At 38.8% G+C, this 14594-nt stretch overlaps 1 protein-coding gene across 1 annotated transcript in view; it reads right to left on the bottom strand.

Annotated features, from left to right (window-relative positions):
• The window catches only part of MALRD1 (MAM and LDL receptor class A domain containing 1), a 450886-nt gene that overhangs the window by 198304 nt on the left and 237988 nt on the right, over window positions 1–14594 (bottom strand). Inside the window, 1 exon segment of the mRNA XM_074946044.1 lies at window positions 452–697. Within this exon segment, the coding sequence (XP_074802145.1) occupies window positions 452–697 (246 nt within the window).

Here is a 14594-nt window from a genome sequence, read left to right as displayed (position 1 = left end):
CTAACAGTACCAAGCGACCACTGTTAGTACAGAATGAAAAGCTTACAGCAAAGGTCTGAATGTTCCAGCATTATGTGCCTGACATGAACAAGAGCTTTCTGGATATGAGATCTGGCTCTGGTGGAGTGGAGACTAATGAATCTCTGAGCCTAGTTAACTCATCCTTAAAATCTGTGGCCAGATCAAATGTCACTCTCTTGCCAAGTAAAATAATGACTTGCTCATCACATGCAGTATTATTTAGAAAAAGGGCAACTGAGAATCAAAGTTTTCTGACCTACAGTCATTGTAGAACAGTAATTACTATTATGTTTTGATAACCAATTACATGTTTCATTTATTAATAATGACACCCTAATTAGATATTTAGAACCCTCCTGTTGTCTCATGGGGAACACATGAGAAGCTTAACAAATAGGATTATATCCTTGTTTGTGAATTGTTAACATACCAATTTCATTTCCAAGTGTGTGGTCCCTGGGAGGTCTGAGACTTTGAGGCGAGCCGACTCCCAGAACCCAGTCAAAGTTGTCAGCTAGGGAATTTTGCCAGCCACATCTGCCTTTCTCAAATGTGCAGGAAGTACCGCATTCATTCTCATCAGTATTATCCCCGCAGTCATCTACAAAATTGCAGCTTTGTTCTGGTCTGTAACACTTGCCGTTCTGACATTCCCAATAGCCATCTGAGCAGGAGCCTGAAAAGAAAAGAAAAGAATAGGGGTATCCTAGTGAATCACACTGTAGTGCCTTCTAGCAAGGTTACTGGAAGATTACATCTGAGACAGTTTGATATTTAGGAGGAGGAGGGTGGACCACAGCATTTTTTTTTAAAAAAGTCTTTGGTCCCCCTGAAGTGCCAATCCATTATCAGTTTATTTCTTTTGTGTTTTGTGAAGAGATGGCCTAAATAAATGACTGTTTTCCTTGTAAAGCCTTTGAGGGCAAGTTCCAGCCATGCATTCCTTCACGAACAAAGCTTTCTAGTCTGACTTAATTGCTGACATTTTCCTTTCATGTGGTGTAGGATTAAGCCATTTCATTTTAACTGCAAAGCTGAGTTTAGTTTAGCATTCCCAATTTAAAAAGAAAGAGAGAAAAAAACCTTTAACTTTACAGTTTTCCCTTTTAGTGGACTTTGTGCAAGCTAGTTCAATGGGGTGGTACTGTCCTTTTTGTTTCCTGGCATAACTGAAAGATAGCTTTGCTATTGTAAAACCTGAGCATTATAGGACTCATTTCACAGGATCCATTTCCAAGCTTCATATTTTCATTTCACATCAGTTCCTGAAATGCTTTGGCTAGAAGATGGTCCCTTTAGCACATCCCTGGTCCAGAAACAGAGACAGACATGAAACAAAAACAAACCAACAAACCCTCATTGTTTTCCCAAACTAAGACCCTGATCCTGCCAAAAATGTATTCACTTCACACACATGGAGGCGTCTCACTGAATTAAATGATTGTGCACATGTATGTAAAGAGTTACTCACCTAACTGTTGGCAGGATTAGGACCAATTGTTAAGAAAAAGCAAAGAAGAACAAAGCTAAACATTTTGGTTTTCCACTATCACTAGCCAAGTTACCAGGAGAGAGATGTGAAAAGGCCAGACTGTTCTAAGGAGCACTGAACAAATGGTTTATTAACAAAAGAAAAATAAACTAAAGAGGTGGGGTACACATTTTAGTGGAATGCTGACTACCACCAAAATTCAGAACTTTCATTCCAAGGCTATACTAAAGTTGATTCTCAGAGAGTCCTATCTCTCCAAAGCTCTTACAAGAAGTAGAGCTCAGTGTAGTATTTTTTAAATAAAGAGTAAAATGATTTCCATTTCTTCAGTCTTTGATGGACACATAACTGCATCTGTGACTCTTTAAATTAGTTATAGCTGGAGTAGATGGTGCCTAATGGTAACTACTAACCAGGGTGGGGTTGATTGCTTCACAGCCACTGCTGTTTCCTAATCAGGTAAGATAGCATTTACATCCTTGGGTTGGCAATGAAGGTGGGTGTAAAACAAACTACTAGAATGATTTTCAGATGTGCTGAACACCTTCAACTTTCATGATCTTCAGTGGGAGTTGCAGGTACACAGTACTTCTGAAAAATCAGGTCTGAGATCTTTTCCTTTACTCTGACAGACATTAATTTTCCCTTCCTAATTTAACTGAATTTCGAACACACTACAGCCCTCAGTCATCCAGTGAGTCCCTAAAATTAGGAAAAGAAATAAGGGAAGGCTCCTCTGCTCTGTGGAAGTATTGGGAAGACAGAACCCTGCAGTCATTTAAAGAAAGGGAGAGACAGAAGACAGCTAAATACCGCTCACAAACCACTTATATCATGTCCTTGTATCCAGGCTCACTTCAGAAAAGGGGTCTCCAAGCAGGACTGACTATAAAACTAAATGGGCATATCTCCACCTTGTCCTTTCAAGGTGCTCTGCAATCAGGGATCCAACCCTAAATAACAGAATAAACAGGAGACCGTGCAAGCTCCTTAAGAGCCCCTGCTTCCTATATGACCCAAGGGGGAATAAAAGGAGAGGACCAACCATATCATTAAAAAGAACTGTCAAAATGCCACATCCACAGCAACAAACCCTGTAGTATGCACTGGAGGAAATACAATGTGGACCTGGAAATCTGCAGGAATGTTACCAAAATCATAGCAGTCTTCTCCAAAACTGGTAGAATATCCTCAGGGATTTTAGCCAGTGTGGCAGAAGAGTAGAAGTGCAGCAACTTGGTTTAACTTGTCACCCACTTGGCCTTATTCCTATGGCTTGTATAGCAATGTTGATAGATTCCAAAAGGAGAGTCTTATCCAGCCCTCCAAATCAAGGTTTACTCTATGGGGAGGAGCAGGGGCTTTCCAGGGACACAGGAGAGCTAAGAAGCAGGGAGCCAAACTGGGGGAATGGAAGGCTTATGTGGTCTGGTTTGTCCTAAGGGTTGGTAGCTAAGTAGGGTATTAGGTTGGGGCATGCATCACTGCAGGGGTAATGTTGCCATTAATCATACTGGTTTTTCTAATTCCCAACCCCCACAGGTGGATCCTGTAAGGTGTTGAGCCCTCTAGTCACATCTGGCAAGGCCTCTGTAACTGCTCTTCTCCACGGCAAGCAGGAGTGCTGTGCATCACAATAATTTCAAATGACCCATTCTCTCTCAGAATCACAATTGCCATGCTCCCTACTTCCCCAACAGAAGACAGACAAACCTTTTTGCTGCTGTTCTGGATATTTATTAGCATTTATAAACCTAGGATTTTGTTAGGTATAATGAAGGTGGTGGCTGCTTAACTTGGTACCTAAATTAAGCTATTTATTTTAAAGATTTTACATAATATAGCAGGTGGATGTTTTTAAGATGTAATCCTGCTATCCCTGTTTAGGTGCTTGCCCTAAGAATTTAGGCATAAATTCAACTTTCCTAACAAACTCAGAATTCAAAAGCATACTAAAGGATAGTGTCTGCTCCTCTCCATGCTTTCCATTCTGCCCACCAAATGCTTAACAATTATGATTACATCTCTATAGCATTTGGTGTTCCTCTGTATCAGGGGTTCTCAACCTTTTTCTTTCTGAGCCCCCCTCACTCCAACATGGGCTGGCATTAGGGCAGGGCAATTGTCTGGGGTCCCATGCCACAGGGACCCGCACGAAGCTACATTGGTCAGGCTTCGGCTTCAGCCCTGGGTGGCATGGCTCAGGGCCCCGGACTTCAGCCCCATGTGGTGGGGTTTCAGCTTTCTGCCTTGGGCCCCAGCTAGTCTAACACTAGCCATGTTTGGAGGACCCCTGAAACCTGCTTGCGGCCCCTCAGGGGACCCTGGACCACTGCTCTATATTAGTGCGTCCAATTTGAGATTGAAAAACTTGGGAGCTGAAATGTGGAACTGGTTGTCATTTGCATAGAAAAATTAACCTGGAATGCTGAATCCTGGGAAGATTTTTTTTTCAAGCACCTGTAAAAGTTTCAGGGGAGAAATAAGTCCATTGAAATGTATTTTTAAGTTCTAACTTCCAAAACCCCACACTGTATGCTTCATGACATCAGTCTATAACATAAGCCAAAGCCTTCTGGGTGTGCCGGGGGGGAAGTAATAAGAAAGGCCTAGTTATTTAATTGAGAGAAGCATCTTCTCTGTGAGGCTGAGGAACTGTTTTCCTGCAGCAATGCTCTGTAAAGATTGTTAGCAGGTGGACTTCATGCCCCTCTGTGGCAGCTGCATCAACACACTAGACTATAATGGACCCAGAGGCACTGTGTAGTGTTGTTCAGATCAATAAACTTTGAACTGAGGAGGATTTACACACTAGAGGATAACGGCTGCACAAAAGCTACTAGAATCAGTCTAGGCAATAATCACTATTTTTAAAAGGCTCTGAATAAATCTTGAAAGCGGGGAGGGATTACATTTTTAAATATGTATTTGGGACTTGGAAAAAGTCTCATACAAATGTATATAGAAAAAAACAGGCACCAACAACCCATCATTAAAAAGCTAAGAGGACTAACGGTGCAAACACCACTGCATTTAATTATAGACAAATAACAAGGAAAGTCAAAGCCTAGTTTTATCCTACTATCCCAAAGCGATTGAAAGGATTTTCATCAGTGACAGAACAATACACCAGGGTTTATGGGCTGCGGTATTGAGGCAAAGCAGGATGTGTTACAGGTGGAATGCCTACATTAAAGACTTGATCTTGCACTCTTATTCACGTAGGCTCCTTAACTTCAGTGGGAGTATTTACATGTGTAAATAAGTACTCCCATGAGTAATGATTAGGGGAATCTATATTTATGTGCTCTTTTTTGCTAATCCCCCAAATACAAAGCTACATCTAACGCAGAGACTACTGGAGTGAGTGAATGCCACGCTTTATCTGTTATGCCACAGTGCTAGCCTTGTTCCCTGTTTATTTGCTTCTCTGACAAGCAGTTTCATGTTGTTTTCTGTACTGTCCGCCTGTGTATAAAACATGCTTTCTGAGCTGGTCCATACCTTCACTGCATACAAATCCCTCCTACAGATCCAGGATAACTATAAGGAGCTAACTGGCTAATAATGGGTAGACTGTGCGTTCTTGGAAACAATCTAAGTAACTCACCAAGACACCTCTGCACTCCCCTGATCCCTGTGGCTGCTCTGTGAATGGGCAGTCTTCCTGTGCCAAATTAGAGCAATTGGGAGGCAAAAACCACAGTTCAGGATTGGCCCTGGGTCTTTGTCTCTGCTACACTGGCAACAGACAGAGCAAGTGATATAAGAATTCTTAATTTGGGGTGATTTCTGCCCCCACTCCCAACTGCTTTAAGGATAGATTCCATTGGAGCTGCTGTGCAATGAGACTGTGCTGCACCAGGGAATCTGGCTCTGTGTTTCCTGACATGACCAACTCCTGCATTGACCACTTTAATTATATGTTATTATTACTCCAAATGCTGTCTGCTTGTTTGTCTTTTTAGACTGTAAGCTCTTCAGTGCAGGGACTATGCCTTCTTTCATGTCTAGAAAGCACCTCACACATTGGAAGCACTATCAAATAAATAAATACAAATAATAAAGGCTGACATGGTTGAATAGATCTGTCTTGTATACACATATGTACTAAAGCAGCTACTCATAAAATAGACTGAGACAGAAGAGGGAGCAAAGCACTAAACAAAGAATCTTCCTAGATATCAGTGATCTAACTTCAGTGTTTTTCTATGCTCTCTCTGTTTTCAGTTTAATCATTTCCAACCCTGTACTTTACTTCCCGTCCATAGATATCTGACAGATAATAAGTTGTCCATGGCAAAGGTAATCACTTCTGCAGTACTAACAATTGCCACCATCTCTGTGACGCTCTCTCTGTGAAACTGGCTATTAGTAACAACTAATAACTGTTCATCCATAGTTTGCTGCAACTGTAAAGGTACATTGGACAAAAGGAAGGAATCAAATGATAAACACAGGTTGCTAAGCACAGCCTGGTCAGTCACTGTGCGCCTGGATTTATTATGTTTTACAAAAACATCCAGAATTTTGGTTTTAGAAAGTATTTTACAGCTCCCTAATAGCTATTGTGGAATGAACGGGAGGGGTGAGGGGGTGGGGAGGAAAGGCGGAAGAAGCAACCAGTGACAACCATTTAATGGCAAGCATGATCAGAGCTCACAAGTATTTACACTGATTAAAGAAACCCACATTAAACAAACTACCATCCTTAGCAGGACATGGAATACTTGTTTTCATTGTATTTGCACTTCATTGGATGTAGCCCTGACTGAATTAGAAATTATCTTTAATGTTTTTCTTTCAATAAAATATATATGAAAAGGAAAAGTGTCCTTCTGTTAAATGCTCCTTATAAAAGGAGCTTGTCTTTTGGCAATGGTGTTAAGCCAGCTGCACCTAGAAAGCATGAAAATATAAATACTAGTGCATTAGAGTGGTCATGTATTGTGCCAATAAAGGTTAAAAGGAAATGAAGATACTTGCAAAGAGACCCAAAACTACTAAATTATAAACTGAAATATCAATGCTCATATACCACTGAGTTTAATTATCATTTGCATTGGTAGCCAGGGATTAATATTCTGATTAATTCCCAGGTTCTCTAATGGGGCAATTGCATGGAAAGTACATTTGTGTTCCATTAGCACTTAAAAGGTTGTAGAAACATTAAATCCACATCCTAGCTCCTTTTTTGACATATTTTTTTCTTAAATAGGCTCAGCTACTATTTCTCTCAGCCAATCAAATTCCTTTGCCAGTAGTTAGGCTCTCTCCATTAGGCTCTGCTGCTGCAATTTATTTCACCCCTTGGTAGTTTTACTCTCCTTAAATGTTTTTAAACAATGTCATTTCTTTATTTATTCTTTAAATCCATCCAAAACTATCACAAAGGCTTTGCATGATGAGACACCTAATTTTTTAAAAGAGTTCTTAATATACTAGTTTCAATTTCACCCAGTATATGTGAAAATGTATTGAGTCATACCTGCTTGACACAGTCATGAAAACTCTGTACCAGAATTGTTTAGATGGAATCAAAAAGTTCAGAAACACGTTAAACTATTTCTTTTTAAAACATAATCCAAAATTTTTTAGAACCCTATAAATAGTTTGGGTTGGGACTATTTCCAGGGTTGGGCAAAGGTTCCACACATAAGGGCTAGATGCCTATGCAAGACAGTAAGGTGGAGTCTGAACCTCCCCTATGTCCCTGGCACAGGCTAGCTAGAGCTTTGTTTTGGGAGTACAGATAAGCAAGCAGATGATGTACAACCATTAACCCTCTTCTCCCTCCAGGAGCAGGTCAAGTGCAGTCAATGGAGAGATGGCATCAAAGAATTTGGACTGATAAGTTCTCAAAAAATCTATTCATTTTCTAAAATTGTAGGTAAAATTGTATGTTTCTTCCTGTGTTTTCTCCTTTCAAATGGTTATCTTCAAGCACCACCTTCAATTTAGTGGAAAATCAATTAATAAATATAATCATGAAAATGAGCAATGATATGATCCAGAATCCCAGGGAAATTGCAAGGGAGAAGTGGTATTTGACATAGCATTATACTAATTATGGCTCCATCATAAAATATTTAATACTTAGCTCCTTAACAAGCACATCTGTTTGTCTCTTGTTTTCCATTCTTAATTGTACTTTGTCATGGTTTCAATCTCATCACCTGAATTCCAAGACCATAGGAACTAAAGTATTCCAAGCCTTCTTCCTAAAAGCTCCAAAAATGTATTTGTAGTAATCTTGTACTATTTATTAATTTTGATATGACTAAACATAGTTATTTTTCAAAGTTAAAAGCTAATTAAAGTGAATGGGGGGTAATTCACACCTCAGAATTATTGGGTAAATCTATAGGCATCTCTAGAATTAGAAAGACAGAACTTCAAGTCACTTTCAAAAGGTTTTCTTTGAAACCATATGACTAGAAATATATTTTTTTCTTAAAATGAAAGCTTGAGTTCTGCAGAACCTTAATCTATCACAGAGGCCAGAATAATTAATCAATAGGCAGAGAGTCTGACACCAATAGGATAGGGGCACTCTGGATAATTCAGATCTCTGTATTTTTTCCCCTCTGTGACACTTCCTCCATTATCACTTTTGCTGTGAGGCAACATTACTGTAGGGTTCAATTGTGTATGTGTGTTTTTTAAAACACCATTAGTTAAAAAGAACATTTTTCCTCAAATCCCTCACTGATATGTCCCAAGGACGCAGCATCTAGTGAAGGGCTTTCATCACGATTTGTGATGCATAAAGGTAACGATATGTCAGCAGAGCGAATGTGAAAAATGCACCTTGTTTTGAAAGCAATGCTTAAAAAATTGCAATGACTCTTAAGCAGTTTCAAAAGTTAGAGTGCTTGAAATAAAAAGCAATACTGTTTAAAAAAATCTATATACAGTACCAGCTCTCTGCAAAGAGTCAGTTTGCTCTTGGGCTGGGCTCAAGCTGTTGACTTTAAGGTTATTCTAATGTCTCAAATGTTTCTGCCTTTTGCTAAATTTATTTCAGTTCTGGGTAACCCAGAGCTTTTATAAAAACAGTGGAGGCCACTTGCAAAAGCTGCTGCTTCTCTTCCCCATGATGCTTGTGAGAAGGAAGGTAAGGATCCCTGACACCCCCTTCCATAGTCTCATGGACTGGAACCCAATCCAAAGATCTTCATCTCTCCTCTTATTCTTTTATGTGTTCTTACAGAGGAGCAATAGTCTACTTATCTCCCTTCTATCATCTACCAAGACGGTGCAGCCTGCCCACTCCCACTCTCCCATCTGACAGCAGTGAGGTCAGGGAAACAATTCCAAAGACAGACACCCACGGTCAAAGGGAAATCCATGTCTTCCCTTTGTCCTGGACAAGGCTTTTCCTGAACCTGGGTGGGGCTTAGGTACATATTCCTAGACAGCAGCCACTGTTCACAAGTCCCTCTTTTACTGTTATCAGTTGCATTCCAGAAGTGCCTAAAGGCTCAACCAAGGTTGAGTCACCATTGTGCTGGGCCCTGCACAAGATGCAATCTAAAAGACAAGATGGACAGATAGGTATAGACAAGCAACAACAAAGTCAATTTGCCAAAAACTACAAAACTTGTAAGTTGAGTACAGTTTCCTCCCATATTCCCTTTCAACTTTGCCCACTAACCTCCCCGGAGTCCATGCTGCCATTTTCTTCTCCTTACCTGGAGGACCAGGAGGGTAGTAATGGGAAGGCAATATAGTTTGTAGTGGGCCTGTGAAATTCACAACTCGAAGAAACTGCAGTATACTAGAGTGTAGACATAGATGATAAATATACCCTGACTAAACTAGAAAAAGCTTAAAGAACTTATTTGAGTTTTCTCTTCATGTAAGACAGTAACTAAATTAATGTAGAGGTTTTCAAAAGCTGTGGAAATATGGAACAAGATTTGTTTGACAACAAAATACCCCAAAGATTATAAAAAAGGAATCATAATTAGGCTTTCATTACACAAGGCAGCCATGATTTTCTAATTTATCTCTTGGTATTCACTGTTTAAAAGAAGGATCTTTTTTGGTCTGACTTTCTCAAACTGTTTCATGAAGTAAATCAAAGTAGTCTCTACCATGACTGTATAGCAAGGATGGCAATGGGAGAAAAATAATTATCAACAGTATGAAATTCACACTCTTCCAAACTATGTACAACAAAGAGTTTTCATTTGTGGTTTCTATGAGAAATGCTTGTAGCTGTTTGAGTATTTCACACCTGCATAGTCACATGTATTTTGAAATATGAGACATTTAACCCCCAACTCCAGCCGCTATACACCACATAAAAGAGCCAGAGCAGCATAAAAGCACCCTAAAAAGCTCTGTATCTGGCCAGGAGAAGATTTCCCTGGTAGAGGAACTGTAGAAGACAGCAGAAAAGTTGCCTCTTGAGGATCTCCCTCCCAAGCCCCAAATGCAGAGCTGTATTGGGAACGGCGGGCGGGGGAAGGGAGCACAATCTCTGTAGGCAATGCTGGTTTCTTTAGGGCAGTCCAAGGAAGCTAAGTTATGACTGGGCCTCTCCGGCCTCTGGAGTCATGGGGTGTGATTGCTTGTAGACATACCCAAGCTAGCTATAGTCTAGTTAGCTCGGGTACTGGACAAGTGAAGCCTTGCCAGTGTGGGCTAGACAAGCCGATCCAGAACCCTAGACATTTGTCCAAACTTCAAAAGGTAACAAATAATGTTCACGAATCATAAATCAGAGGTTGACACTGATTCTGAATCTTTATTCAGTTTTAATCAACCTTATCAGTGAAATACAATGTAGAATTTAGGTTTCAACAAAACAAGTATGTTGATTATATTATTGTCTGCACTCCAAACTTATCTGGAGTGTGGATAATACTGTCTAGATGAGGCAGCTTGAAATTGTGAGGGTGCTGCTATAAATGGTTAGGTATCGGTGTATTTAAACGCTTTAGCAATACTTATCTGAAGTTGGGTGGAGGAGAATCTAAAAAAGAAGCCCAAAGCTGATTAAAGTAAATCTCTTGACCCCCTAACAACTTTTCATCTCTCAGTGCTCAAAAGGAATAAGACTCAGGATTACCTCATTCCACAGTGTGAAATTACAAATCTCTCTATCCATCCTGGACATAATGCCATATTGAGTTGAAAGGAACATAATGATTAAAAGATGCAACTGATGCCCTGAGCAGCCTTCCACTCACCTTTGATCCCTCAATGGAAAGGACAATAGGTAAATACAAAATATCTGACTCCTGGCGGAAGGTACGGACATCAGCAACCTTTTAATCACTAGACATCTCAAAGCAACATGTAGCTTTTAGTACTTTAGCTTTCTCCCTTATTTGGGTTCTATTGCATTATTGGTTGTTCTTATACAGTGAGAGGCGATGAACAGTACACCTAAAAATCTAACATGAGTGGTGTGGTTCAAGACTTTTGCAAAGCAAAGTAAATTGCATTTGGAACCATATGTTAAAGCATCAGGAGTTTCCTTATTCATAATTACTTATATTTTCTAACCTGATTAAGTAGTTTTTGAGATTATGCCATCTCACAAACAGCAGAAGTTTTATCACTAGATAAAACTGTTTAGACAAAAATAATGTAACAGTTATCCCCATTTAATATCAGTCCAATTCAGTAGAATTTCCATATTGCAGTATGTGATAGTTATTAATTACTATTATTAACAGAGCATATCATCTAAGGTTCTCAAAGTACTTTATAAATAATCATAATTTCTCACAATACCTTCTGAGGTAGGTAGGTATTAGTACATCCATTTTACAAATGACAAAATTGTGGAACAGAGCAGTAAATGCCCAGGTTACACAGTGAGTTAATTTCATAGCTAAGAGTCCTTTCTCCCAAATCCTTTTCTAAACACTATCCCACAATCTGTTCACATTAAAAACATGTTTAGCAAAGCCACATAAGTCCATCAACTATTGTAAGGAACAAAACATTATTTGACAAACTTTGGAAGATATCCTGTCCCACCTCAGGCCATTACAACGAACAGGACTCACAGGAGATTACAAGACTCCCATTGACATAATGAGCGATAATTTAGATCTGGCCCTAAATACATAGAAGAATATTTGCTTAAAAATTAAGACCAGTTACTTTCAACAACTCTCCTATTCCCAAGATGCATCTTAAGAAAGGGTTGTTCCTGGAACATTTAGTACTAGTCAAAACCTGGACAGGATTTCAGAAGGCCACTCCCATCAGCAGCCAAAAGAATACAAGCAACATAAAGGATGAAAATCCTGACCCATTTCCTTTAATGGAACTAGGATTTCATTCAAAAGTCTGGCATGCCTTTGGAAATAGGTTCAACGATTACATTTACTTGCCTTAAATGTGATTCTCCACTGATTCAAAATAAGAAAAAGTGGATTATTTGTAACCCTCAGTAGCTACCTTTCTCTGAGAAAGAATGAAAAGGGAACTGAACAGGAAAGTATGAACTGATCCTGGATGAAATGAAAACCAACTCAAAGCTCCCCACAAAACTCATACTCAGCTGACTCAAACCCTCATTTAAAAGTCAAACAAAACCTTTCCTGATGTTTTTCATACAAAACCCTTTTTGAAGCCAATCATACATTGCTGTATGTGAGCTGGTTAACTTAAAAAAATATTTTTAAAAGTTCCTTTGCATTTCATATGTTTTGGCTAGGACCAGAAACAAAGGTGCCCAAATCCCACAGTATTTTTGCTACCCTTTTGCTGACCAAATAGGTCTCATTTGTTTGGAGAAGATCCAAGTAGACATCCACATTTTGGGCGCTTATCCAAAATGATTCTCCAAATCTTTCAAGGTTTACACAGCAATAGATCATGTATTGTATACATGAGAATAAACTGGAATACTGCATTGCAGCCCAGCTAAATAAATCTCTCTCCAACTGCCGATTTCACCCCTTAAAACTTTGTTTGTGCATTAAGAGGCAAGCTCCTGTTTCCAGAACTCACCCTGAATAACTGGGCTGGGTGGGGAGTAATTCTTCAGGGGGTTAGAGTGGAAGGAATTCTCTTCCCCTGGGCTGTGGTGTTGTGGAAGAGCTACTATGTGGCTGCTACTTCAGCCTCATGGATTAGCTTTGTAGCCCTGGTGTTGCACCTACATAGGTATCTCTGTCCAGGAGATCTGAGTACTGGTGGATCCACATGTCTCCAAATGGTCACTGTATGGAACCATGCAGGGATCCTTCACAGAGCTGGGCTCTGAGGGGCATGGAGCATCTATTTATACGTTGATAGTTTTATTTATTTAGGTATTTTGTGTCCCCTCAGCTTTGTATCCACATAGGAAATAAAATGAATTGTCCTACTTAAAAATATTCATTTGATGTGACCCTTGTTTGTCTAAATTGTTTAATCGCAAAGGTTTTAAGAACTTTTCTCCCATGCTATACTATTTACTATATATGAGATGGAAACCTACCAATATTTGCAATTAAGCCATGCAATTACTCTAATGGTTTATTAAATGAACCATACACAGGAATATTAATTACCTTGCTAATCTCAAACCATCATTTTTAACTAAACAACCTGGACTAACATGAAATTATAATAAACAACATTCAGAAACTGAACAAAAAAATTGCACTTCTTAATTCTTCTTCTGTTCATTTTTGGATTAATGTAGGACTAATGGGTTCCTGCTACCAACTCTGGTCAGTTCCAATATCTAGTCACCTGGTAACATATGCATCTTGGTAGAATGTTACTAGAAACACACACACATATGTATATATAAAGGGAGAGAGAGAGAGAGAGAGAGAGAGAAAGAGAGTAGGAATGCTCTATGCATGTAAATACAAATCTCACATTAGACACACAAGAAATGCCTCAGACAACTGAATATGTACAAGATAAACATTTATATTGGGCAACATCATGTTCTAAGAGGAGCTGGGTAAAATTTTTCAACTGTAACTTTTCTTCAGAAAGACTCAGATTTGGGTTCACTCAGAAATTTCAGTAATTCATGTTGAATTTGCCAGATTGTTTTCGTAAAAAAAAATTGTGAAAAAAAAATCAGAATACTTTCTTTCAACGTTTTTCAGCAGCAAAGGTTTCCATTTGAAATCACTTTATTTCTAAATTTCCTTCTATTTCATTTTAAAAAATTTAAATATTTTTAAAAGCTCATATTTGAAACAAAACATTTTGTTTTGTGTCATACTAAATGTTTTGTTCCACCTGAAACTATTCTTTGACTTTTGATTTGTAAAAATGTTGCAAAAAAAATCTTTTGGGAGTTAAACTGATTTTTTTTTAATTGCCAGTGGGGGGGGGAAATCAATTCTTCACACAGCTCTAGTTTTAAGACATCACCCCAAATTTCCGACATACACTGGGCACAGTTCTTCACTTTTAGTAGTAAATCATTTCCTTTAGTCAGCTGATTTTTATTGTTCCCCTTAACTAGTTTCTTAAGACAGTTTTCATTGTATTTATACCAGCCAGAGTGCTGGTGATGCCAAAACATTTAAAGAGGCTTAAAAGAACAACTCTACTCTCTTCTCCTGGTTACAGAAAATTCCAAATAGTACTAGATAAAAATGTGTGATCCATGCATTCTATTGTTTTATAGATTTTTATATATTATATACATAGATATTAGTCAAAAGATTTTTTCCATGGCCTGGAATGAAAGCATTATGCTCAAGTAGTGGCATTCTGAAGACATTTTTGTCCAATTGGAAGGCAGCATTCACTGGACCGTCTGCTTTCCTTTTTTCTTTGTATCATTGACAATAACTCTTTGGAAACTAAATGATAAACAAAACTGGAGAATATAGTATACTGTGTGGTTATAAAAATCAGCTATTAGAAGACAGACATTTGGCTAATATTGTGCTTGCATCTGGCCTTGCAACTTAATTCAGCCTTGTGCAATGAAATTTACTGCAAACATTTGCACTGCAACTCTTCTATCATACAAGGCACATTCTGTTCTTTCGCAAACCATGTAAATTATAGTTTACATGCCCTCAGGCTTAGCCATAATAGCATCAAGGTAACAGTGCCATATAACATTTTATATAGCCAATTCATACATTTC

Source organism: Natator depressus, chromosome 2, assembly GCF_965152275.1.
Source record: "Natator depressus isolate rNatDep1 chromosome 2, rNatDep2.hap1, whole genome shotgun sequence".
NCBI lineage: Eukaryota > Metazoa > Chordata > Testudines > Cheloniidae > Natator > Natator depressus.
The sequence above is the reverse complement of the archived record's forward strand: the minus strand, read 5'-3'. Positions and strand labels throughout refer to the sequence as shown.